The 25,394-nt window shown below is 46.7% G+C and overlaps 1 protein-coding gene across 1 annotated transcript in view; it reads left to right on the top strand.

Annotated features, from left to right (window-relative positions):
• Nucleotides 1-25,394, top strand: part of DNAH10 (dynein axonemal heavy chain 10) — a 1,995,301-nt gene that overhangs the window by 1,149,310 nt on the left and 820,597 nt on the right. The window contains exon 43 of the mRNA XM_085636177.1: nucleotides 9,342-9,558. Within this exon, the coding sequence (XP_085492303.1) occupies nucleotides 9,342-9,558 (217 nt within the window). The remainder of the gene's footprint in view (nucleotides 1-9,341; nucleotides 9,559-25,394) is intronic.

Raw genomic sequence — 25,394 nt, 5'->3', positions numbered from 1 at the left:
AAAGAAACCCACTGCCGACCCAAAACTCCCCTCGAAATATCGTCCCATCCCGCTGCTTCCTCACTTTGGGAAGATGCTTGAATCACTAGTAAACAAACAGCTCGTTATCCACCTTGAGAGCCATGGACTACTGAACCCCTCTCAGTCGGGTTTTAGGGCCGCCCACAGTACGGAGATAGCACTGGTAGAGGTAACAGACAACATCAGGCTAGCATTGGACAGAGGTCAGTCATCAATTCTTGTCCTGCTAGATCTATCATCCGCATTTGACACCATATCCCACAGCATTCTAGAACATCGGCTCTGGGAGATTGGTGTCAGGAGGAATGCCTTAAAATGGCTCAAGAGTTATATAACAGACCAAGTTACAACGGTACAGGTGGGCAACACTGTTTCATGTAGCAGACCAGTCAAGATGGGAGTGCCACAGGGCTCTTTTCTGAGCCCGACTCTTTTTAATCTTTAGGTGACACCGCTGGCCAAGGTGATCAGATCCTACGGCTTCGATGTTGTATCGTACGCCAATGATACTCAGATCTTCATCACCCTTGGCCCAGATCCGGTTGAGACAAAGTTGCGATTCAAAGAATGCATGTCCCAAGTTGATAGGTGAATGAGCACAAATCACCTTCAATTAAACGGAGGCAAGTCCGAGATTGTGCTTTTCGGCAAGGCTCAGGAACACTGGTCACATGACTGGTGACCCCCGAACCTTGGCCCCTGTCCAATCCCAAAACAGACGGTATGGAATTTAGGATTCCATATGGACAACCAATTATCAATAAAAAGTCAGATTAACCATATAATTGGCTCCTGCTTTGGTGTGATGCGTAGTCTCCGCAAGGTTTTTAAATGGATTCCGATGGAGGCCAGAAAACCACTAGTTCAGGGACTGATTATCAACCGCACGGACTACAGCAATGCCCTGTTGTCCTCAATCAACAAAGGCCTTCTTACAAGGCTTCAGATTCTGCAGAACACCGCGGCCAGGCTGGTTCTCAACCTCCCGCCTAGATCCCCTTCGGCCCCTAGTCTGAGATCTCTACACTGGCTCCCAGTCAGAAAGCGAATTCGCTTCAAGCTTCTTTGTTTAACACACATAAATATATATGGAATAGGCCCGGGGTATTGGGCCAAAAAGCTAAGCTGGTACCAGCCTTGCAGGACCCTGAGATCCAGTAATCAATTATTTCTTACACCACTCAGAATCCGCACCATTAGAAATGGAGGAAGGTCCTTCTCTTTTCTTGCACCTGCCTCTTGGAACAAACTGCCTTCAAACTTACACACGATCACAGATCACAACTGCTTTCCCAGGAAGTTAAAGACATGGCTGTTTGACAACTAAACAAGCAAGCTTTCAGAGCTGTCTGCAAGCGCCATGAGATTTTCGAGTGATTTGTGCACTGAATAAATGTCCCTCATTTATTTTTCTTTCACTGTTTCAAATGGGGTTGGTAACCTAGATTCCTCCAGTGCCTCATATCACAGTTCAGTGAAATCACAGTCATCTTCAATCAGTGGTTGCTCCTTATTGACTCCGAGTTTCAATCATTTGCATAATTGTTAGTTTAAGGATCACACTTGAAGTATGGTCTTCTCATGGCAATAGCATCAGGCTGGAAATAAAAGGAGAATCTAATAGAGACTTCTAGCTGCAGATTCCATCCCTTTGAATTTCCCAGGTGTCAGGTAAGGAATCTGCAGCTAGATAGAGTCTCTATCGGTTAATGTGTTACCGAAGTTAAGTAACTTGCTCTTCAGGCCTTGTTGTCAGAATTACTGAGGATATTTTCTGATGTCCAAAAAAGAAACTTTTTGTATGTACATGAAAGAGGAGAAGTTCAAAGTGGTACCCCTGACAACGATTTTGATAACATTGCAGGGATGGAGAAATATATTGTGTTCCTCAACATGCAGGTTACTTTTTCATATCCTCACTGAAGATTTTTGCTATTAGTAAAAGTAGTCAAGCATTACCAGTTCAGAGTACTGCCTGTATTGGAGAAAACATGAATTGAAAGTATAACCCTGTCTGTGTAACTGGCTCATGAAAGAAGACTTGTGGGAAGCTGTGTTGGTCGCATTGCACAGTACTATAATTCTACTACATAGTCTGAGGTCTACCATAATAGTTATGAACCTGGATTGGATAGGTGACATTACAACGCATGCTATTACATCGCATGCCGTTGCAACGCAGACTTTTACTCCGACTTTCTGTCGAGGGGCGCTGGAAGTTGGAATAGATTAATTTTCTATTCCAACTCCAGTGTGTGCAACAGTAGGGGCGGTGTTGGAGTTAAATCCAACACCTTCTACCCACTGCTGCACACCTTTTGCGTTGCAACGACATGCGATGTAAAGGCATGCGTTGTAACAGTTTAGTTGGAAAGGCTGTCTCCCATCTGGATCTGATTCCAAAATATAAAATTCTGTTCATTAGTGTGGTGATGTGCACATTGGTGTGGCTGGTGGTCTTTCCTCTGTTGTGAATACACTTCCTGATGACCCCACTTTCAATCTAGTGAGATTGTACAGGCAATCTCTTTTCTAAGGTTGCTGAGGTTGATTTATGTATTTATATTATTTATTAAGGTGTTTTATATAGCGCTGGCCAGACCCGAAGGTATCGGAGCGCTTTACAACAATCGTCACGCGAGAATCAAACAATATTGCAGTAATATACATATTGGCTCGAGGCGCTTTGGAAGACTCCGCGCGCTGTACATCATTAATGTGTCCTAGTTGTGTGCACGTTGTGCACGTTGATTCGAGCTGAGCTTCCTTTGGGGTGGAGAGATAGAGGCAGGGGTCAGGGTGGAGATAGAAGTCTTAATGTCACAGTAGCCGTGTGCTGCAATGTGCAGGCTTGTGCGCTTCGATGGCAGCTATCGGTTCGAGAGAGAACGATTGAGGAAGAGGTCTTTGAGCTGCCTTTTGAATTTTACAAAGGAGGGAGTTGTCCTGATATGGGCTGGAATAGAGTTCCAGATTTTGGGCGCATTTTCAGCGAAGGACCGGGCTGCGTTTTTTTGTTTGCGTGTTTTCAGAGGGATGAGGAGTAGAGTGTTGGAGCTCCTGAGGTTCCTTGTCTGACCGGCCTTCTTGAGTTTGGATGCCAGGTAGTCTGGTTTCCCAGTGTGCAGGGCTTTGTGCGTGAGGCAGGCAGTTCTGAAGCTGGCATGCATTTCAACTGGGAGCCATTTTAATTCTCTGAGTGCGGGTGAGATGTGTTCCTATTTCGTAACTCCAGTGACCATTCTGGCTGCTGCGTTGAGAGTTGTTCTGAGGGGAGCTAAGTGGGATTTTGCTATACCTGCAAGGACTGCATTCCCGTAGTCGAGTCTAGACAGCACCAGTGATTGAGTAGCTTGTTTAAGGTCCTTGGGCAGGATGAATTGTTTTATTTTGTTGAGTAGCTTCAAGTTGTGGAAAGCGCTCTTCGCCGAGTTCTTGATGTGTTTGGCCATGTCCAGTTTTGGGTCGAGGGGGATTCCCAGCGATTTTACAGAGTCAGCCAGGGTGAGATTGCTATTGAGAGCATCAACAGCTTTTAGCCATTCTACGATTTGGGGGTTCTCTTCTTTGTTGGAAATGAGAAGGATTTCCGTTTTGTCTTGGTTGAGTTTTAGATGATTAATTGTTAGCCAGTGTTAAACTTCTCTTAGAGTGACGTTGAGTCTCTGAATGTCATCGATGGAGGAGGTTTCAAGATAGATCTGGGTGTGATCTGCATATAGGTGGAAGGGGATGTTGGCTTTTTTGAGTATGGTGGTGAGGGGTTCCATGTAGATTTTGAAAAGTTGCGGGGAAAGCACTGATCCTTGGGGGACACCCCTGCTGATGGGGTGTAGGTCGGACGAGAAGTTTTTGATTTTTTTTCTTTGGGTGCAGTTGTGGAGGAAGGAGGAGAACCAAAGTAAGACCATCTCATCTACAACTACCCTTTCTTGAAGAACCTTAATGAGTAGATTATGGTCAACCGTGTCGAAGGCTGCCGATAAGTCCAGGAGAATGAGTAGGCAGCATTGGTCCGTATCAAGAGACTTGTGGATATCGTTTGTGACGTTAAGGATCGCGGTATCAGTGCTGCAGCTTTTTCTGAAGCCCGACTGGTGGGGGTCTAGAAGGTTGATGCTGTTCATGTGTTCAGTAAGTTGTAGGATTTTGCATCTTTCTAGGATTTTGGATAGGAGAGGGAGATTGGAGACAGGTCTGAAGTTGTTCAGATCATTGGTGTCCAGGCCTAGTTTTTTCAGTAATGGTGTGACTTGGCCGACTTTGAGGTAGTTTGGTATGACCCCGGTTCTTAAGGAGCTGTTTATGATCTTGCTCCAGAGCGGGGCTAGAAAGTGTCTAAGCTTTTTGGTCAGTTGGGCAGGTATAGGATCTAGGACGTGAGATGAAGTTTTGGAGGTGGAGATCAGTTTGACTATCTCCGCTTCCGGGATGGGCTTGAAGGATTTCCATGATTTTTGGGGTGCTTGGATGTGATGTCTTCGGTCCCTGGTGATGCGGGGGGGACTGCGGTTGTTGTCCAGTGAAAGCTCAATCTTGGTGATTTTGTCATTGAAGAAGTTGTCGCACCCATCTTAGGAGGCCGGACCTGAGGATGTAGGGGGCTTGGAAGTTTGTTGCCTAATGAGGTTGAAGAGTTCTTTGGGCCTGTTTTTGCGTTGTCCATAGCGTTGCAGAAAAGTGAGGTTTTTTTATGTTCTTGATGTGTTTTTTGTACTTCCTGCAAACTGATTTGAGTTGATCGTGGAGGATTGTGGAAGGATTGTTCCGCCAGAGATTTTCTGTAGTTCTTAGTTGTCTTCTTTCGGAGTTAATGTCTGTGTTGAACCAGGATCTAGATGGAATCTTCCTGGTTCTTTTTAGTTTCAAGAGGGCTAATTGGTCCAGAATGGAAATCATAGTTGTGTTGTACTGGGATGTGAGTTGTTTTGTGGAGAGATCATCTGTGGGGATGGGAAGGAGAGAGCTTACCCTTTCCTCTAAGTCAGCCAAGGGAATCTGAGTTAGACTTCTTGCCCATTTGGGGGGTTTTGCGTGGGGGGGTTGGTATAGGATCGTTTGGTTGATGTGGAATAGGATGATGTGGTGGTCAGACCAGTCAACGGGCATGATGTGGTCGATCGTGACTGTGTCTTGTTGGGCAATAATGGCATATAGGATTGCTCCTCTGTTGTGGATTTCCTCTGAACAGTGTTGGGTAGTTGTTGTTGTGTAGAAGGTCATTCAGGGTTTGGATTAGCGAGTTGTTTTCTGCATTCCAGTGTAGGTTGAGGTCGCCTAGAATTAAGTTGTTTGAGTCTCGGAGTGAGCAGTGAGCAATCAAGTCAGGCAAGTGTTCCCCGAATGCGGTGATGTTGCCTGGCGGATGGTAGAGGAGATGGCAGAGTAGTGTTTTGTTGTCACTTGTCTTAATGTTGGCGGTTAGGCATTCAAAGGTGTTGTAGTTGAAGGTGTTGGTTTCCGTTACGGAGATGTTGGTCTTGTGTATGATTGCTGTACCCCCTCCTCGTTGGTCTTTTCTGTGTTTGTAGATGATTGCAAAGCCTGGGGGCACGAGCATATCCATGATTGGGGAAAAGAAATCATTTAGCCATGTCTCAGTGATGAATGTGATGTCTATGTCATGGGTAAGGATGGATTCTGCCAGCTCTGTTGCATGTTTGGTGGCTGATCTGCAGTTTATGAGCATGCAGTTGGTGGAGGTCCCCTCTTTTTTGAGTTTCTTCATTAGGGGGCCCTGGGGATGTTAGTGAGGAAAGCAGGGGGTCTTAAGGATCTCAGAGGGGAGTAGTCTCTTCTGAAACCAGTGATTACCTGGATCTTGGATTTTGGGGTGACAGTAGAGGGAGTGTCATACGAGGAGGCAAAATCCAACGCTTCACTTGTGGACATAGCAGCTCTTGTTCTTGCTCTGTGTCTGGTTCAAGAGTGGGGTTGAGATCCAACTGGGGCACAGCGCCTTGGAAGGTCTTTGGTGTGTGGGGCTAGAAAAAGTGGGAGTCCGGTAAGGGCATTGGCTGGGCTTTCGGAGCGTGGCGAGGTTCAGTAAGATTTCATTAAGGCCCAGGATTATAGTTTCTAGCTGGCTTTCCAGCAGGGCGAGACAGTGTGCCGTCTACTCAGAGGCGGGGTGGTGGTGTTCTGGGTGGGGTCGTCCCGAGAAGGAGAGAGCTTGTCGTTGCTGTGCTGCCTTTTGTTTTTTGTGCTGTCAGTATTGACTCTGTGAGGGGCCGTGGGTAAGGGGTGTGGCGGATCATGTTGTGATTTCAGCGTCTTCTTGCGTGTGGGAAGAGAGAGTAGTTGGGGGTCGTTGACTGTGGGTTGGGGTCGTTTTTTGTTTGTTGGAGGTGGTGATATGAGAGGGATTTAGGTGACAGTCAGCAGGGGGTTGGAGAGCCTTGTTCGCGGCGTACCTCCGGTTTGTATTGGATAGGGGGAATGTATTGTGCGTGTTTTGTGCAGGGAGGACGTAGGTGCGGATGGTGTCTAGGGGGGAAAGGTTGGCGGTGTTGGCATAGGGCGTGGGGTTGGTTTGTGGGCTCTCCTTGCCGGTTAGGCTGTCCTCAGATAGGGAGTAGGTCGGGCGGGGGGATGTGTGTGGGAGGGGGTGTTTCGTAATAAGGGGAAGAGGGAGTCAAATGTATCTATGTTGTCATTGTTGGCTTGAATCAGGACTGTGCCATTAGAGTAGATGGTCGCAGAGGTGTTACTGCTCCGCATGTGGCGGTTAGGGATTAAGATCGTCAGTTTGCAGCTATAAGCAGTGTTAGTTGTTTTGGATATGAGGAGCTGTGATCTGAGAATGGAGTTCCAATTTTTAGGTCTTTCCGTATGCAAAATGAGATCCATTTTCATCTGTCCTTTGGAGGAGCAGTAATATATTTCCGCGGATAGTGTTTCTGGGTGTTGTCTAATCAGTGTGTGTTTGAAGTTTCTTTTCGCTTTTTGTGAGAGGTTGGGGGGAACTGATAGATAAGGAGTTCGGGCCATGTGGTTTTAGGTAATTCGGTGTGGAGGGGCTGATGGAGGTTGGCATGGCAGATGGCAATCTGTCTTAGTCAAATGGGAGGATAGCTCCCTTTGGGATAGGTTAGTTACGTTTCTGTGGGGGGATTCAGGGGCTTTATCAGGTGGTGTAGGTTAAATATGGCCGGGAGCCGCCATCTTGGGGACAGGCATCGCTTGGTGTGGGGGATGAAATGAGATGCAGCGCGCGCTACGAAATTCGTTTTATTTATTTAATTGTTTACTTACCTCCAATTATCCATATTCCAGTGTTTAGTACCCCCCACCCTGCCCCTCCCCCGCCCCGCCTTTCTGCCCCACCGAACTCCCTCCACGGACCGCGGCTGGTGGTGAGCCTTCCGTTTTTAGGGGTCCGAGCGTCTGTGATTAGCTGTTGACATGCTCAGAGGGACCATGAGGGCAGTGGAGGTAGTGAATGGGGTCGAGGGCATTGATCAGCTTAATGATTGGTTAGTGTGGGTTGGAGTCTGCCATTTTGAGGTCAGGCAGCTGGGTCACATGACCTGTTTCTCCTGATCCTGGGTCTGCGCTTCGTGTAAAAGTAATTCAGGTGCCAATGTGTCGGTGAGTAGCCCCTGTCTTAGTTCTTTTTCGAGGATTCACCAGAGCTGAGTTCTTGTTATCGATGTACTCTTCCATTTCACTAATACCTGATTCAAAATTAAGGATGCAATATCTGCAGAGGCTATAAAAGCTGCAGTATATATGATGCCTTTTAAGCAGTTCTCTGACTGGCTTTTGGTGACTGGTGCAGTTTCTGAACATTTTGTTTGGTGGAAACAAAGCAGTAATATTTTGAAATGACAAGACTTTATTCTGCCTGATTTGCAGTTTCATGTGTTGACAAAGGAATTCCTGACAGACTGATGAGCTTCCATGGAAGATCTCAGTATAAACTCTTTCTGGAAAGACAAGGACAGACCACTCCACTAAATCTATTGAGATCAGCGTCCTCATCAAGACATTGATACTTTGTATATAAGTGAACATTTTCAGCTGCTCTATACACACCCAATCACTATGTGAACAAGAGCCGGGTGATAAGGTTGGTAAGAGTATGAAAAAGGCAGTAGCATTGTAGTGATGCCCTTTATCAAAAGACATCTGACCTTTATCAGCCAGTTAGACAGGAAAGCAGTTTAGCTTGGAGGAACCAGTTGTTCCCTCTCTCGTCTGCCAAGAAGATGGTAACTCTTCATCCAGCCCCAAACAGTCTAAAGGTGGCTTGTGAGACACTGATTTCCAAAGTCTTCACTTTCCTAATGACATAGTGGCTGTTGATGCAAGGCACTTGGATACAAGATGCTTATATGCTAATAGGTGGTTAAGATTGTATTGCCATTGTAATGAACCCGCTCTCTTATTCCACCACTGGTTTGGACTTCGTTTTACATCTAGCAAGGACAATCAATTAGATTCATATTGTTACAGATTAAGTTGCACCAACTGTGGCAGGTGACAGGGAAAGGGGAGGGCAGAGGTGGATGGGGGACAAAATATAAAAATAAAACAAATAAAACACTTACCTGCCCGTGCCATCTCCGTCTCTTCTCCCTCGTTGCTGAATAGTCCGGAAGCACACAGGCTCCCCTGAGCTAATCACAATTCTGCAGTGCAGTGTTGGGATTGGTCTGAGTGCTGTAGTTCAGTGCTCAGATTGGAACAAGGAGCCTGTGTATGTTCTCCACACAGGCTGTAATGCAGCCTGGGTGGGGAACATGTAAAGTGTGCAGAACTTTTTGGCCGGCCCGAGATGGCCGGCCAAGGAGTCCTGCCGACTTAGTGTGCACAGTCCAATCCTCCTCCCTGAGCCACCAGCCCCACCCTAACCCAGTCCCAAAGATACAAATAATAAAATAATAATAACCTGGTTATTATCAGTTTATTTTTCCCTTTTGCACTGCTCTGAGAGCAGTGGTGCAACGCTTCTCCGCCTTAGCAGAGGAGCCGCTCCTATGCACCCATAAACTCACTCAGAACAGCTGTCAGCTCTAGAAAATCTTGGACAGATTTTAGGCTGATGACATCAAGATTTGTTTACAGCAAGAGGCTAACTACAGGTATTGCTTAAGGATCAAAAGCTATGAGGCTGAAGTTGATCTTATGGGTGCAACCAGCATGTACTACAGCATTTTTCCATTGCTGTTTAGTGTTAGTGAAGTGGTTAGATCTTTAAAGCGGATCACCTATTTGTAAATCATCAAAACAGCTTCTCAAGATACTTGTAGTTGTTCTGTAAAATACTTATATAAGTCACAGCAATTCTAAATGTTCTCTTATACTTTCTGAAATAGGTGACACAACTGAGCATGATGTTAGATGCTTTATTGGAAAAAGAGATGGAAGATCCGGCTGTCCTGGAATGCTATTTTATAGAAGCTCTCTATTGTTCATTGGGTGCTACACTTTTAGAAGCTGGAAGAATAAAATTTGATGAATACATCAAACGCCTTGCCTCAATGAGCTCTGTTTCAGATGAAAACACACTGGCTGAACCAGGACAACTGCCAGGTGAGCTGTTCTGTTGCGTTTAATGTGTGCAAATGAAAATTCAGACATTGCTAGCAGCTTTAAAGGCACACAATCGCATAACTTCCAAAGATGGGACTGTGCCATAGCAATTGCATGTTCCTTCTGTACTGGATCAAACAGGAAAAAATATTCTATTACAAGTTTTCCCTCATGAATATACCAAGATTGTGATTAATTTTAAAGAAAAGACTGCAGACCACAAAATAAGTCACCTTATAAGTTTAGTTTAGTAATTTCAAAATCTAGCTCCTAGGTGCAGGACATAACACCTGGTAAAAACTTCAGTAAACACTGGAACTACAACATATCATGCGTCATTAAAAATGCCTGGAACCATAATATCTGTTATAGAGACAAAACTAACATTTTCTTCAGTAGTTTAGAGTATATAAACTTCCTTGAAGGGAGATATCAACAATACAACCAATGTTCCCAGCCATATCATGCCTACAGCCCTTTACTAAACTATCTGGGCATGGTTTATCAAACTGGGGGTTTGAGCCAGGCCAAGCATTTTGTTGCATGTAAGGCTGATACAAATTTGAATGGAGTTATGTAGGAGGCTGGCTTAGTATATGGTGCACACTTATTTAGGTGATGCACCTTGCACTAAACCAGGCAACCCTTATGATGAATTTAGTGGTCTTTGATAACCATAGAAAGCTCTCAAAGTGGTAGCTGTGGAGAGAAGCCTTCAGTCTTATCTTGAAGTTGTGTTAAAGAGCTTGTTTTACCAGTTTTCTCATGTAGTGTAGGTTAAAATAAAAAGAACCACACAATGTTATATAAAAATACTTCTATTTATTTTTAACACTCACTAACGCATTGGTATATCTCGTACCCGGAGATATTAACACAATACACTAAAAATACTTAAATTGCAATAAGGTAAGATACAGTGGTCTCCAGGGGGAGACCAAACCATATATTAAGAAAGTAAAATGCGAACTGCAAAGGAGGAAGGAACTTGGGCCAGAAGACCCAGAGGACCTGGGGACTCAAGGAACCACCCGAGATAAGTACCCAGGAACCTCACGGAGGCTGTGTGCTAAGTGGGAACACAGCTGCGGGCCCAATGGGAGTTAATAAAGAAGATGTGGTTGCAGTTTTGCAGAAGAAGGACCCTTTCCGGAGGACCCAGAAGAATTCCCTTGGAGGACGGACGGTTGGAGAGCCACCCCACCTGTGGATGCCACAGAGACCGGGTTACCTACACCAGGGAAGCCAGGTGCATAGAGGTGTAGAGATGTCAGAAACCTCAGTCGATGACAAAGGAAGACTTGCAGAAAAGTGCCTCTGGAGGAGAGGGTGAAGAAGTCCGCTGGAATCCAAGGGTGGATTCTGGAAGTGAGGAACCTGCAAACAAAAGGGACAGAGTCTATGACACTCAGGAGTGACCAGGAGGCACGGAAGAGCAATGCCCACGATGTCAGACGGTTCAGACGAGTTGATGGCGGGCTTGTCGCTGCAGCTGTAAGGACCAGGCAACACTGAGGAAGACCAGGAGCCGTGAACAAGCTAGCCAACGTCTGATGTCGATGACCAAAGGGTCGGTGTCTGGTGGGAGCACTAACAAGCCTTGGTTGCCGCAACTGGCATGGAGAACAAAGAAGGAGCACCGTTGGGACCAGCAAGTTCCAAGGGACTTGCCAACAGCAGGAGTGTCAGAGCAGGCCCCGAGCAAGTAGGGGAGCCCACTGAAGTAGTAGAAGACTCTCAGGAGCACCCACAGACTGAAGGCAAAGGAGGTGCAAGAGGACCATGAGCAGCTCACCGGAAAGGGAAGGCCCACGGTGCAGAGGATGAAGTGAGGACACTGTACTTTGTAGCTCAAAGATATCTGGAGTGCAGAGCCAACAAGCCTTGCCAACGGCAAGTCAACACCATGCACAGGGGTTCGGTTCCAGCGGTTCCGACAAGGGATACTGGCTCAAAAGTGCAGAGAGGACAGGTCAGGCCTCGAGGGAGTTGCAGGACCACCACCTGTGTTTTCTGAACCTTTCGAGGTCCGGGGGATGGAAGGCGCAGCAGACTGGTTAGCTTCATTGCGGTGCCTGAAGATGCAGGGTAGTGACTCCTTCAATTCATGGGAGATTACTTCAGGTGTCATTAATGCCCACAGGTCTGGTGAAGATCTTGAAAGAAGCACAGAGGATGAAGACTTGCAGAATAGAGAGACCAGGAGCAGCAGGAGTCTTCCTTGATGCAGTCTCGGTTCCAGGCATGAGTCTTCCTTGATGCAGTCTCGGTTCCAGGCAAAGTCCAAGTGTCTAGATCACAGTTTTCCAAACTTTCCATGTTGGTGACACACTTTTTTGGAGATGCATCATCTTGGGTCACAGTAAGGCAGTGTAGCGAGTGAGCGTAGCAAGCGGGCCCGAACCACTTAAGGGGGGGGTTCTCTCCCCCGGAAGAAAATTTAGAAATAAAAGTGGGCAAATGGTGCATTTTCAAGCAAATTTGAGACCATGAAGTTGAACTCAGGCCCCTGCAGTGGATGCCTTCGTCCACTGAGCCACCAGACCCGGCATACACAAATATATATATATATATATATATATATATATATATATATATATATATATATATATATATATATATATATATATATATATATATATATATATATATATATATATATACATATACATATCTCTCTCTCTCTCTCTCTCCCCCCTCCCTCCCTCCCATCCTTCCTCCCTTCCTCTCTCTGTCTCACTCACTCTGTCTCCCTCCCTCTGTCGCCCGTCTCCCTCCCTCTGTCTCCCTCTCTCTGTCCGTCTCCCGCTCGCTGTCTGTCTCACTCACTCTGTTGCTCTCTGTCTCCCTCTCTCTGTCTCCCTCCCTCTCCCTCTGTCTCCCTCTCTCTCTGTCTCCCTCTCTCTCCCTCTGTCTCCTTCCCTCTGTCTCCCTCTCCTTCTGCCTCCCTCCCTCTGTCTCCCTCTCTCTCTGTCTCCCTCCCTCTCCCTCCCCCACCCTCTGTCACCCTCTGTCTCCTTCTCTCTCTGTCTCCCTCCCTCTCCGTCTCCCTCGCTGCCTCTCTCTGTCTCAGTCTCTGCCTCCATCTGTCTGTCCCTGTCCCTGTCTCTGCCTCTATCTGTCTGTCCCTGTCTCTGTCTGTCCGTGTATGTTGCTGTCTCCACCCCTTTCTGTCTCTATCTGTCGGCCCCTGTCTCTGCCTCTATCTGCCTCTGTCTGTCTCTGTCTCTATCTCTGTCTGTCTCTGTCTCCCTCCCTCTCTCTGTCTCTCTCTCTGTCTCCCTCCCCCTCTCTCTCTGTCTCCCTCTCTCTCTGTCTCCCTCTGTTTCCCTCACTCTGTCTGTCTCCCTCTCTCTGTCTCCCTCCCTCTCTCTCTGTCTCCCTCCCTCTCTCTCTCCGTCTGTCTCCCTCCATCTGTCTCCCTCCATCTGTCTCCCTCCATCTGTCTCCCTCCCTCTGTCTCCCTCCCTCTGTCGCCCTCCTCCCTCTGTCTGTCTCCCTCTGTCTGTCTCCCTCTGCCTGTCTCCCTCTGCCTGTCTCCCTCCCTCTGTCTCTCTCCCTCTGCCTCTCTCCCTCTGCCTGTCTCCCCCTGCCTGTCTCCCTCCCTCTGTCTGTCTCCCTCTGTCTGTCTCCCTCTGCCTGTCTCCGTCCCTCTGTCTCCCTCCCTCTGTCTTCCTCCCTCTGTCTCCCTCCCTCTCTCTCCCTCCCTCTCTCTCCCTCCCTCTCTCTCCCTTCCCTCTGTCTGTCTCCCTCTCTCTCTGTCTCCCTCTATCTGTCTCCCTCTATCTGTCTCCCTCCCTCTGTCTACCCCTGACTCCCTCCCTCTGTCTCCCTCCCTCTGCCTCCCTCTCTCTCTGTCTTCCTCCCTCTGTCTGTCTCCCTCTATCTGTCTCCCTCCCTCCCTCCCTCCCTCTGTCTGTCTCCCTCCCTCTGTTGCCCTCCTCCCTCTGTCTGTCTTCCTCTGTCTGTCGCCCTCTGTCTCCCTCACTGTCTCCCTCTGTCTCCCTCCCTCTGTCTCCCTGTCTCCCTCCCTCTGTCTCCCTCCCTCTGTGTCCGTCTCCCTCCCTCTGTGTCCGTCTCCCTCTCTCTCTGTCTCCCTCTCTCTCGGTCTCCCTCTCTCTCTGTCTCCCTCTCCCTGTCTCCCTCTCTCTGTCTCCCTCTCTCTGTCTTCCTCCCTCTATCTCCCTCTGTCTGTCTCCCTCTGTCTGACACCCTCTGTCACCTCACCCCAGCTTCCCGGGCACACACACAGCCGCACCGAGTACTTCCCAGGTTTTTAAAAGACCATTCACTGGGAGACCTTATGCAATAGATGAGGCATAGTGAGAACAAAGCTTTCAAAGGAATGCCTCTTAATTAGCAGCAGTTATGATACCAGTGTCATCCCGCGACACACCCACCATATGCAGGCGACACAGTACTGTGTCGGGACACATAGTTTGGAAAGCTCTGGTCTAGATGGTTGAAGAGTGACATGGTTTCAGGCTTGACTCTTGTCCGACAACGAATCTAAGAAACAACCCACTGGTAAGCCCTTAAGTACCCTAGGGAAAGTGTTGGAACAACTCAGGGGCCCCTCTCAGAGAAGGGGCTGGACAGAGGGGAGGATACTCCCATGTCCTTTGTCCAGTTTTGCACCAGAGGGCGAGCTAAGGGCTCCCTGAACTGGCTCAAACTGGAGTATGCCAAGAGGGCACCAAATGTGCCCTGCAGAACAGTCTGGTGGTGCTGGCAAGCGCCCCCACCCCAGCCCAATACCCTAAGTCCTGTCTGGGAGGTGGTCACAACTCCCTGTGACAGGAAACCTATTGTTCTACCTTCCCCTGCTTGAGCTTGGCTCAGCAGTTGGAGGGCAGATTTGTGTCTGTGGTCGGCAGCAGCACTAACTTGCTGTCAGACCCTGAAAGGCTGTTAGCAGTAGTACTGGGAAGCCCCCCAGTACATGGGATCATACTTCCAACACTGGAATCGGTGTTGGGGTAGAATTTCAACATGTTTGATACCAATCATGACTGGGTTCGGTGCAGCCACTATATAGTTAGACATCTTGTAATGACTGATGTCCACCATATGTATTAAAATGGCCGACCACACTTACAAAGCCTGTAGAATCGACTCCGGGGTTTGCAGGGGCGTCCTGCTCATACAGGGGCACCCTCACACTTATAACCAAGCACCCTGTCCTCAGGACTGAAGAGCCCACCATAGGGGTGACCTATTGTTTTGAAGTGACCTCAGATATAAGGAAACTTATATCTGTTGTAAGAAGTGCAAGCACCAACTCACACTTGCTGCAATGGCAGGTCTGTAGTCACAGTTTAAGTGGACTCTCATGGACGGCAAAATACATGCTGCAGCAAATGGGGACCTCTGGTGTACCTATGCCCTAGGTACTTTAGTACCATATACTAGGGACTTACAAGGGTACACCAGTAGCCATTTGTCCATGTTCACAAGTATTTACCATGGTCAGTTTAGGGAGAAAGCACAGTGATTTGGACCCTGATTAGCAGGATCCCAAAAAGAGTAGTCAAAAACATACTGACACCAAGCAAAAAGTGGGGGTAACTATGAAAGCAGATCCTACTTTCCTACAAGTTATTATATGGGAGAAGTGTGGAGGCTCCCTATAGTAGTAAAGTTGTGCCTGCTGCGATTTTAGTCTGTGTAATTCTAATTTTAGATTGAAAGTAGGAAGCTTGGCAGTGTAGCCCTCTTGTCTTGATCCCTGTTTGCTAACCTCTGTCTCTATATATTTTAAATAATACACCAGAGGAAGTGGCTACTGATGAAATTCGCTCATTTTAATTTATAAAGTTCACTTTAATATGGATACCTACTTTTTTGTTTTCAGTGGAGCTGAGGTACATAGGTTTGACGAACATTTAAGGAATATTAGTTGGTTATGCCATTGATATTACAGGTGATATTGTAATGGACAGGGGACATCTTAGAGGCAGCAGTCAAGGCAGTGGGAGTAGTTTGCTTGAAATGTCTTGTGATTATGAATGTGGATTGGGCTACATTACTGCTCTAAGTAATGCTAATTTGAATGGCTATGGATCTCTCAATTAGGGCACAAGTTTACAGGATATGGGAGGTTTGGATGGATTGAAAGGCAGTAGTTTGCAGTCGAATACTAAGTGTTGCAAGTGACTGCCTTTTCTGTGGGGCCTTTTGTCTGTTAATAATATCCAAGGTTGTGTGACAAAAACAAGGACATTTTTTGCTAGCGGAGTGTGTGATCTAAATGGATGTGGAAAACTCTTCACATTGAAACTCAGAAATGGATAGCTTCTTGTATTTTGACGATCAAAAGAGTACTGTGATCAACATGGGGAAGTCTACACCTGCTTTACATTTGATTGTTCATTTTTCAAATGTTTGGTATAGTGCAAGGTAAACTTTGAGCAATGGAAACAGTTTGAATGAAAAATGATCACCTTCCATCTTTGCCATTAATGTGAGTATGACTGATGGCTTGATAGCCTGCCTTTGGTACTTACAATTAATTACTGCATCATTTTCTGGAAACTGGGTTTGTGTAACACCAAGCATCAAATGCTTCTGTATTCAATTCAATAATTAAACAAACCATATGATGATATGCATATAGAAGTAATCTTAGTTCTCCATGGGTAAGGAGCAGCTCACTCAGTGAGCGAACACAGTTTTAGGTAAAGCAATGATTTGTTTTTGAAATCTTAGATATAGAAGCTTGTGCTCTCCTGCTCCCCATTCTAAAACAGGCCAAGTCACTGCCTTTTGATGTCGTCCTTCAATGAACACCCTGTTTCCGATGAATAAATGGGAGGAGGGGAAACAAATCGCCTCTGCATCACCGACTTCTACACCCAATCAGCTGGCACTTCATCATCGACATGAGGCAGTGTACTTTTTCAATAGGCACCGGTTGTGGGTTATTGCTCCCTTCTCCCATTCCTGTGACACTAACCTACTGGATAAGATCAAAATTCTAAGAACAGCAAGCAAGAAAAATGTGAAGGGCCTGATTTAGAGTTTGAACGTAACGTTTATCTATTTGCGGTTCTGAATTTTGGGTCTGACAATAAAACTGTAAGTTTGCCCCAAAGTTCTGGCTATTGCGGCTTTACTCCGGATGTCAGAAGTAAATATATTTCCATACTTGGATGAATGGCTGATGAATACAGGATCCCTTACACTTGTCTTGGTGCATTTTTTGCTTACCGAAATCATCCTACACGACTAAGGCATTACCATTAATGACCACAAGTTATCCATTATTGGGGTATCTTTCATAGATTCACATGCCTGAATCATTCCCCGTCGCCGAGGCGGGAGTCCCCGGTAAATAAAAAAGTAGTGCCAAAATGTTAGTAGTAGTAGTAGGCCCAAAGAAAAGGCCTAAAGCCTATATCTTAGTAGCCTATCTACCTCATTATGCAAAAGAACCAAGAATTTGGTAACAACCAATCAGACACCAGCACCCTTCTAGAACCCTCTCAGCAGAGCCAGTTCTCCTCAGATTTTCACCGCACGTCGTGTGGAAGGGAGTCTCCCTGAGTGCCTCTCAGTTTTTCAACTTGCTACAGCATGTCTGACAAGAAGGCCTTGTTTAAATCCTGCAGGACCTGCGCCAAGAAGAGGGTCCATGTTGATGATCAACATTTGGACTGCATCTACTGCCTCTACCCTAAACATGAGGCAAGAGATTGCAAGATTTGCCGCACCTTCCCTACCAGAACTCTTAGGGATAGGGAGGCGAGAGTGCTTTTGTGGCTGAAATCCTCTTCGGCTGAGGAGGATGACAGAGCCTCTACTTCTAGCAAGAGAGCTAGATCGCAGGACAGCTCTTCCAGTGAGGGGAAGAAGCGCCAGAAATCTCACCGTTCTACTTCTGGTTCTGTTCAGAGGAGTCCCAAAATTTCCCCTGAATCAGCGCACTCTCCTCAGGATTCTACGGTCAAGGCTAGGACACAAACTGTAAGTAAAAGCCTTTCAAAATCTCTGGCTTTCTCTCCATCTACGATTTCTGTCACCTCGTCTGCTCCTTCATTGACGGATACCATCTCGACGACGGCCATTACCATTCCTATTCTGTCAACGAGGATTACTATCCTCTCAAAAAAGACCGTAGTCGAGGTGTCGTCGCGGAAGCCAGCATCGACGATACCATCGACGAAGCTTTCATCGTCAATAAGAGAAGCGTCGACGAAGATCTCGTCGTCGAAAGTCCCATCGACGACGATCCCGTCGACGAAGAGCTCGTCGACGAAAATCCCATCGACAAAGGCTCCGTCGACGTCGAGCCCGTCGACGAAGACCCCGTCGACGACGATGATCCCGTCGACAAAGACAATTCCGTCGACGACGACGATCCCGTCGACGACGATCCCATCGACAAGTCTGTCGATGATAGCCCCGTCGACGACGACCTCGTCGACGATGGACACTAAAAACCTATTAACATCAAAGGAATCCATTTCTACTACAATGCCTGGAGATTTACCTGTTCAGTCTTCGACACTTGCAATGGCGCCCGCTCATTGCACTCCTATTTCCACAAGGAGTTTCCAGCTAAAGACTTTTCAAAGACAGGAATGTAGCAACATATCACCGCTTACTCCCTCACATCTCCTAGAAACATATGTTCAGGGTGAGGATGATGATTATGAGGATGACGAGGACGAAGGGCCCTTTGGGATTGCTCGCCATCCTTCTGAACTGCACATCAAGTGTCAAGATGACGATGATGATGAGGAGGAGGTCAATTATCAGGGGCATTACTATCAGGAAGACATAGTCGTTCCGCATCATAGACCTTGCTACAGACAACCTCGTCAGAGCGAGATGTCACATCTGCCTCCGACTTTAATTCAAGACCTGCAAGCCATGCTTGCAGATTATAAGCAGCATTTTCCACTGCAGCCAGTCGTTCCACAGGTTCCGCGGACTGCGCCGCAGCCAGACCCATTGCCTTTGCCTGAAGATCCAGCCCCAACGCCTCAACTGCCTGATCCTCCACAGGACCCGCGTCAAGGTCAAGATTCAACCTCGGAGGAGGAATTCGAAGAGGGTGAGCTACCAGACCCAGCAGACCCTTGGGATTCTTATATAATCCCTATGCCTTCGCCACCCACCCCTCTACCATCTGATTCGCCCCCAGAAGATATAGGGGGGTTCCATAACCTTATGCAGCTCGCTGCGACCAGGTTCCACTTGCCGGTTACCATTGAGCAGTCTGACTGCTTTCTTCATGACTTTAAAGAGGAGTCAAGAAAGGTTACAAGAGCTATCCCTATCATTGACTACATTTGGAAGGAAGGAGTTAAAATTATGAAAAACCCAGCATCAGTGCCAGCGGTGCTTCCACGGATTGACAAAAAATACCGTACTCCTGCCAACAGTCCTTCCTGTCTCATTGGCCAACCTCGGCCAGACTCGGTTATCTCACAGGCAGCCCAACAAAAATCTAAGAATCCGGCAGCACCTGTCACTACACCACCGGATAGGGAAGAACGACGCCTGGATTTAATTGGCAAAACATTTTCAACTATGGCAGCTACATCCATCAGGGCAGCCAACTCGTTGGCGATAATAGGGCGTTATGACCGCCAAATGTGGTCAGAGATGGCAAGCATTATTGACCTCATCCCAGAGGACAACAGACAAGACGCTCGGAAGATTTTGTCAGAGACTATCGACTGCGCTCTGGATATTGTAAATACTAATTTTCGCCAGTTGGCTGGGGCAGCTGTTCTCAGACGCCAGGGTTGGCTTAAGGCCACCACGTTCAGACCAGAAGTCCAGACAAAAATATTGGATATGGCCTATGATGGCGAATCGTTGTTTGGAAAGCATATAGATGACGCACTCCAAGCAATAAAGACAGATGCTGATACCGCAAGATCATTGGGCTCCTTGCAGTATAAACGAGGTACCTTCAGAGGAGCAAGAGGCCGTGGATTTTCATCCAGAGGAGGTTATCACACTCAACAGAATAGGTACCAGCCTCAGTATCGACAATCATATCAATCTTCCTACAGACAAACCAACACGTCTGGTTTCTCTCATCAAGGCGGACGAAAAAGATCGCAGAATCAGGGAAGAGACACCACAAGGAAGCAATGATTTCTGCAGGGCGCCTTCCACTCCTTTTCCCCTCCCTGTGGGTGCGAAGATTTCAACTTTTGTGAGCAAGGGGCAAGAAATTACGTCGAACCAGTGGGTTCTGGACCTGGTTCTCAACGGTCATACCTTAGAGTTTATCACCAAGCCACCCAACACACCACCCAAGGGACCCCCTCCCCCTCGTCTTCACTTACTATTCAAAGAAGCTTTAACGATGCTCCTCAAGAACGCAATTGAGAAGGTTCCTGCACTTCAAAAGGGGATGGGTTTCTATTCCCGCTTTTTTCTCATCAAGAAGAAATCAGGGGAGTGGCGTCCAATCTTAGACCTTCGCAATCTGAACAGATCCCTCAAGAAGCAGGGATTTCGCATGGTCACTCTGGCAGAAATTCTAAGTTGCCTCAACGAGGGAGATTTTCTAGCTTCTTTAGATATGGAAGACGCTTACTTTCACATCCCAATACATCCGAAGCATCGCAAGTATCTTCGCTTCACAGTGGCTGGCGCCCATTACCAGTTCAAAGTGCTCCCGTTTTGGTTAAAATCTCCCCCAAGGATATTTACGAAGTGCCTAGCTCCAGTGGCAGCAGTGTTACGATCCCAAGGAATCCAAGTCTTCCCCTTTTTAGACGACTGGTTGATAAAAGGTCCTTCGGAAAGCTCAGTCAAGACTGCCGTGACAACATCTCTTCGTCTGTTCCACTCTTTGGGGCTTACGGTCAACAATCTCAATTACACCCAAGGCAGATCCTTCCTTTTCTAGGAGCTCTGCTAGATACCGTCCGCTGCAAGGCATTCTTATCTCACGAACGGCAGGTTCGTCTTCAAAAGTTAGCAATCCTGATTTCCAAAAGAAAGTCAGTTTCTGTCAGGATGTTCGCGTCGCTCCTAGGGATGTGCTCCTCTGCAATACACCTCGTCCCTCTGGCACGGCTCCGGATGCGACCCTTGCAGGAGGAGTTACACCTTCAGTGGCAGCAGGCGATGAGTTCCTTCGACGACATCCTCAGAGTCACTTCAGGCATGAAGAGCGCTCTACGTTGGTGGTCCCACATACCCAACTTAGCAGAAGGGCTCACTTTCCTACAGAAGATTCCAGACTTTGTCCTCACTACGGATGCTTCCATGGAAGGATGGGGAGGTCATCTCCAAGACTTACAGATACAGGGGAAGTGGTCTCCAGAGTACAAGAACAAACACATCAACAGTCTGGAATTGCGAGCAATTTTCCTGTCTCTGCAAGCTTTCCTTCCAAGGATTGCAGGTTCTTCGGTTCTGGTTCGGACCGACAATACCACCAGCATGTTTTACGTGAACAAGCAAGGAGGGACAAGATCAGCAACTCTGTCCACAGAGGCTCAGGAGTTGTGGGAATGGGTCACACTCCACAACATAACCCTCAGAGCAGAACATATCCGAGGTCTCTGCAATACATTAGCGGACACGCTCAGCAGATCCCAATCAGATTGCCACGAATGGGAGCTAGAGCAAGCTCAAGTGCTCAGAGTATTCAGAGCTTGGGGAACACCGCCACTGGATTTGTTCGCCACAAAAGAGAACAAGAAATGCCGCTTTTATGCCAGCAGATACCCTCAACAGGGGTCAAGGGGGAATGCCCTGTCCATGCGATGGTCAGGGATTTGTGCTTACGCTTTTCCCCCGATACCTCTAATACCGAGGGTCATACGCAAAACGAAGTTGGAAGGCTGTCGTCTCATCTTGATTGCACCCAGATGCCCACGCCAATACTGGTTTCAGGAGCTCCTATTACTATCCCAGGACCAGCCGATCCGTCTTCTCCCGACGCCCACAATGCTGTCAAGGAACAGAGGTCAGGTTCTCCACCCAGACCCTCAGTCCCTACATTTCCATGCATGGCTCCTGACTTTTTAGAATTTAAGGACCTGGATATCCCTCAAGACTGTAGGGATATATTAACGAAATCACGAGCCCACAGCACGATAAAAACTTACCGTCTGAAATGGAAACGGTTTTGCTGTTGGTGTGAAGCAAACCAGGTGCACCCGGTGGACGCTCCTGCAGAACAGATCCTCCCTTATTTGTTACACCTGGCAAGATCTGGACTTTCTTTCCCTTCAGTCAAAGTCCACTTGGCTGCACTTTCCAGATTCAGAAAGGGTGCTCATGGCCCTTCCCTTTGTTCATCCTCTTTAATTAAGCAGTTTATGAAAGGACTTTTCCGGGAGTTTCCTCCGGTCAGACTTCCGCCACCGGAATGGGAACTCAACACAGTCTTAATGCAATTAATGAAGCATCCATTCGAGCCTATCCACAAGGCTGACCTCAAATTCCTTACCTGGAAGGTTGCTTTACTTCTGGCTTTAACGTCAGCTCGACGAGTGAGTGAAATTCAGGCATTTACTATAAAGGAACCTTTTCTACACTTCACTCAAGACTACGTGCACCACCGAACTAATACAACATTTATCCCTAAGGTGCCGTCGCAGTTTCATCTTAATGAACCAGTGACATTAAAAACTTTCTTTCCTAACCCATCTACTCCAGTGGAACGAGCCTTACATTCTCTCGATATCAAGAGATGTCTTAAATTCTATCTTCAAAAAACAAAGAACCTTAGAAAGTCCAACCAATTGTTCGTGGCTTATGGCCAAACTACCCTGGGAAGGGCGGTGACAAAATCCACCATTGCCAGATGGAAAGCATCTACAATCCTTTTCTGCCATGACAAAGCTCACAGGCCATTGTTACGGAAACCCAAGGCCCATTCCACGAGAACAGTAGTAGAGTCTACAGCATTGTTTGCTGGTGTGACTCTAGAAAATATCTGCCGTGCTGTGACATGGAAAAATGTCCACACTTTTACGAGACATTACTGCCTCCAATCTACGCATCGTGACGATGCAGCAGTTGGACAAGCTGTCCTGCGACATCTGTTTCTTTGAGATATTTTCAGGTACCTTTTTCACACTTTTAACATGTAATATGTTGATATCTTTTGGTATGACGATGCAATGTTTTACAATAATGATTTGCTTTCATTTTAATGTTATTGCTTTACATGCTGTTTTCTCTTTATAGATTGCATGTTTTGAATTTTAAGATTCTTTTTCTTATACCTCTTGTTAACAAGCTGTGGATGCAACTAGGGAGTATCAGCACTAGTCTCCCACCATCCGCAAACGACTGTATACTTGGTATACTGCTCGCTATTCTGATTCAGGCATGTGAATCTATGACAGATACCCCAATACTGGATAAGAAAACAAGTTACTTACCTGTAACTAGTTATCCAGTATGGGTATCTTTCATAGATTCACATGCACCCACCCTCCTCCCCGTAGAGTCAGTTCTATATATTTTGGGACGTTTACTTCCCACTTGTGCTACGAAAATCTGAGGAGAACTGGCTCTGCTGAGAAGGTTCTAGAAGGGTGCTGGTGTCTGATTGGTTGTTACCAAATTCTTGGTTCTTTTGCATAATGAGGTAGATAGGCTACTAAGATATAGGCTTTAGGCCTTTTCTTTGGGCCTACTACTAACATTTTGGCACTACTTTTTTATTTACCGGGGACTCCCGCCTCGGCGACGGGGAATGATTCAGGCATGTGAATCTATGAAAGATACCAATACTGGATAACTGTAGTTACAGGTAAGTATCTTGTTTTCTTCTACCTCATTCCCATGCAAAGGTTTACCTTCATAAGTATAATGTTGTACACAACTCATATGAAGGCTTTTCCCCTCTGCAGAGGATTGCACATACCGACGCAATTCTGATGCTGCCTGTTTCTGCAAGTCCTTTGCCAGTTAGGCCTGTTAGCCTAATGTATTTTGTTAGTGCTGCACACCAAACAACAGATAAGGGTGTTTCAGTGATGCCTGAGCAAATAATTGACTGTAGCAGCAGGGAGATTCTCTCCTCGGGTACATATTTGCAATTTCCTGCTTCAGGATGTGCACTGCTGGATACGCCAACTAAATCTGATGGAGGGCCATCCTTCAATCTTTCACAGTGGCAAGCTACCAGAGTTATGGTATCTCCATGATCTGCTGGTATGATCCCCTAGGAAGCATTAAGGTGAAAGGAATGTAGTCTGCATCAGTGCATCGCCTACATATAAATGTGTTGGAGCTGGGGTGGTCTATTTGGCCCTGAAGGCCTTTCTTCCTTCAATGTCAGGGAGCATAATTCAAGTTCTGCCGGATGACACAACCACCATCTCATTCACCTACAGTTGCAGAAGGTAAGCAGCCTTTTCTCTTTTTTTGCATTTGGGAGGTTGATCCCTAGTTAATTTATTTATCTTCACCATGGCCAAGTCTTCAGTATCCTTATGTGAGCCACGTTCCCTGTGTGAAATGAGAATTATTTCCACATATGACTCCCACACAAAATGCATCTACTGCTTTTACAAGTCTGGGCATGTCCCCAAAGACTGTCTCATCCGTGAGACATTCAGTTAAACTCTTAATTACAGAAAGGGTGGTCTTCTCTGCGACTTAAATGCTGATCGTCCAGTACAGGATTTGGTGCTGGGCACATGCTCAAAAAAGAAAAAGCACAAGTTTGAACCGACTAGTTCCAAGAACAACAATGGAGGCTCTTCTGCAGATTTGCAGATGAGCCCCACCAAAAGGCCCTTTGTACCTGCTTGAATGCACAAGCTATGACTGTGGGAACTTATCCTTCAGGACAGAAGGCAAAGTTGCAGTTATCGATTCAATCTTCGCGTGCATTCATTGAAAACTGCTAAGACATTGAGCACACCATCAACAAACACCCATGACATAGACAATGATGAAGTCCATCCTGTCGACAAAGATCATCACATTGACAATGAAGCCTACCTCATTGATAAAGACAGATCCGTCGACCACTAAATCAACCTCAAAGATAAACACCGTTGACGGTGAAGCTGATCCCAATGATGAAGGCCCTTGTTGACGACAAAGTCCATCCTGCTGTTGTGACTACTCTGAAAAGCTAACAACAGCATGGACCACATACATGTCGATGACAGCAGTACTGTTGACTCTTCGCTGACGGCCACTTCAACAGCGCTGTCCTCTAAAATGACGGGTGCCACTTTAACTCTGTCTCTGTCTCAAAAACCTGTTTTGTCAGTGGTAACATTGTTATCTCTGAAAATGCTGGAGATTCCCTCTCAGCTGCTTGATGACTACTCTTCCTGCGAGAGTGACGGTGAACAAGCAAATGAAGGAGGTTACCATTTCTATTGAGTTGAACCTCACAATGTCCCAGGTTATTCTGAAGAAGAATAGTTTACCAGGCACCCTTTATGCATGATCGACCTCAATCTTACAGGGAAGTTCTACTTTATTCTCAAACTATGGTACAGGTGTCCATAGACCTCCAGGACGAAGTGAAACAAATTGTGCAGGTCTTATATGACAGGATACCCCACCTGCACCTATTCTGTCAACATCGACTCCTCCATCAGATCTGCCAACTCAAACAAGGGAATCTTCTTCAGCTAATTTTTCCACACCACTTCCTGTATAGTGTCTTCTCAAAAGGGTTAAACTTTCGCCTAACTGATACCTGAACAGTTACAAGATTTTGCACAGGCAACAGCCTCTGATGATGATGCTGCTGATGATGTTGCCAATCATCAACAAGGGGATGACATTCATGTTGATGACCAGCAGAACCAGGAATGGGACAGATATATTCCTGCTGAAGATCCTAGCCCAGAGCCAGCACACAGAGCTTTTCCACT

Source organism: Triturus cristatus, chromosome 11 (genome assembly GCF_964204655.1).
Source record: "Triturus cristatus chromosome 11, aTriCri1.1, whole genome shotgun sequence".
Taxonomy (NCBI): Eukaryota; Metazoa; Chordata; class Amphibia; order Caudata; family Salamandridae; genus Triturus; species Triturus cristatus.
This window is presented reverse-complemented; position numbering and strand designations above follow the sequence as displayed.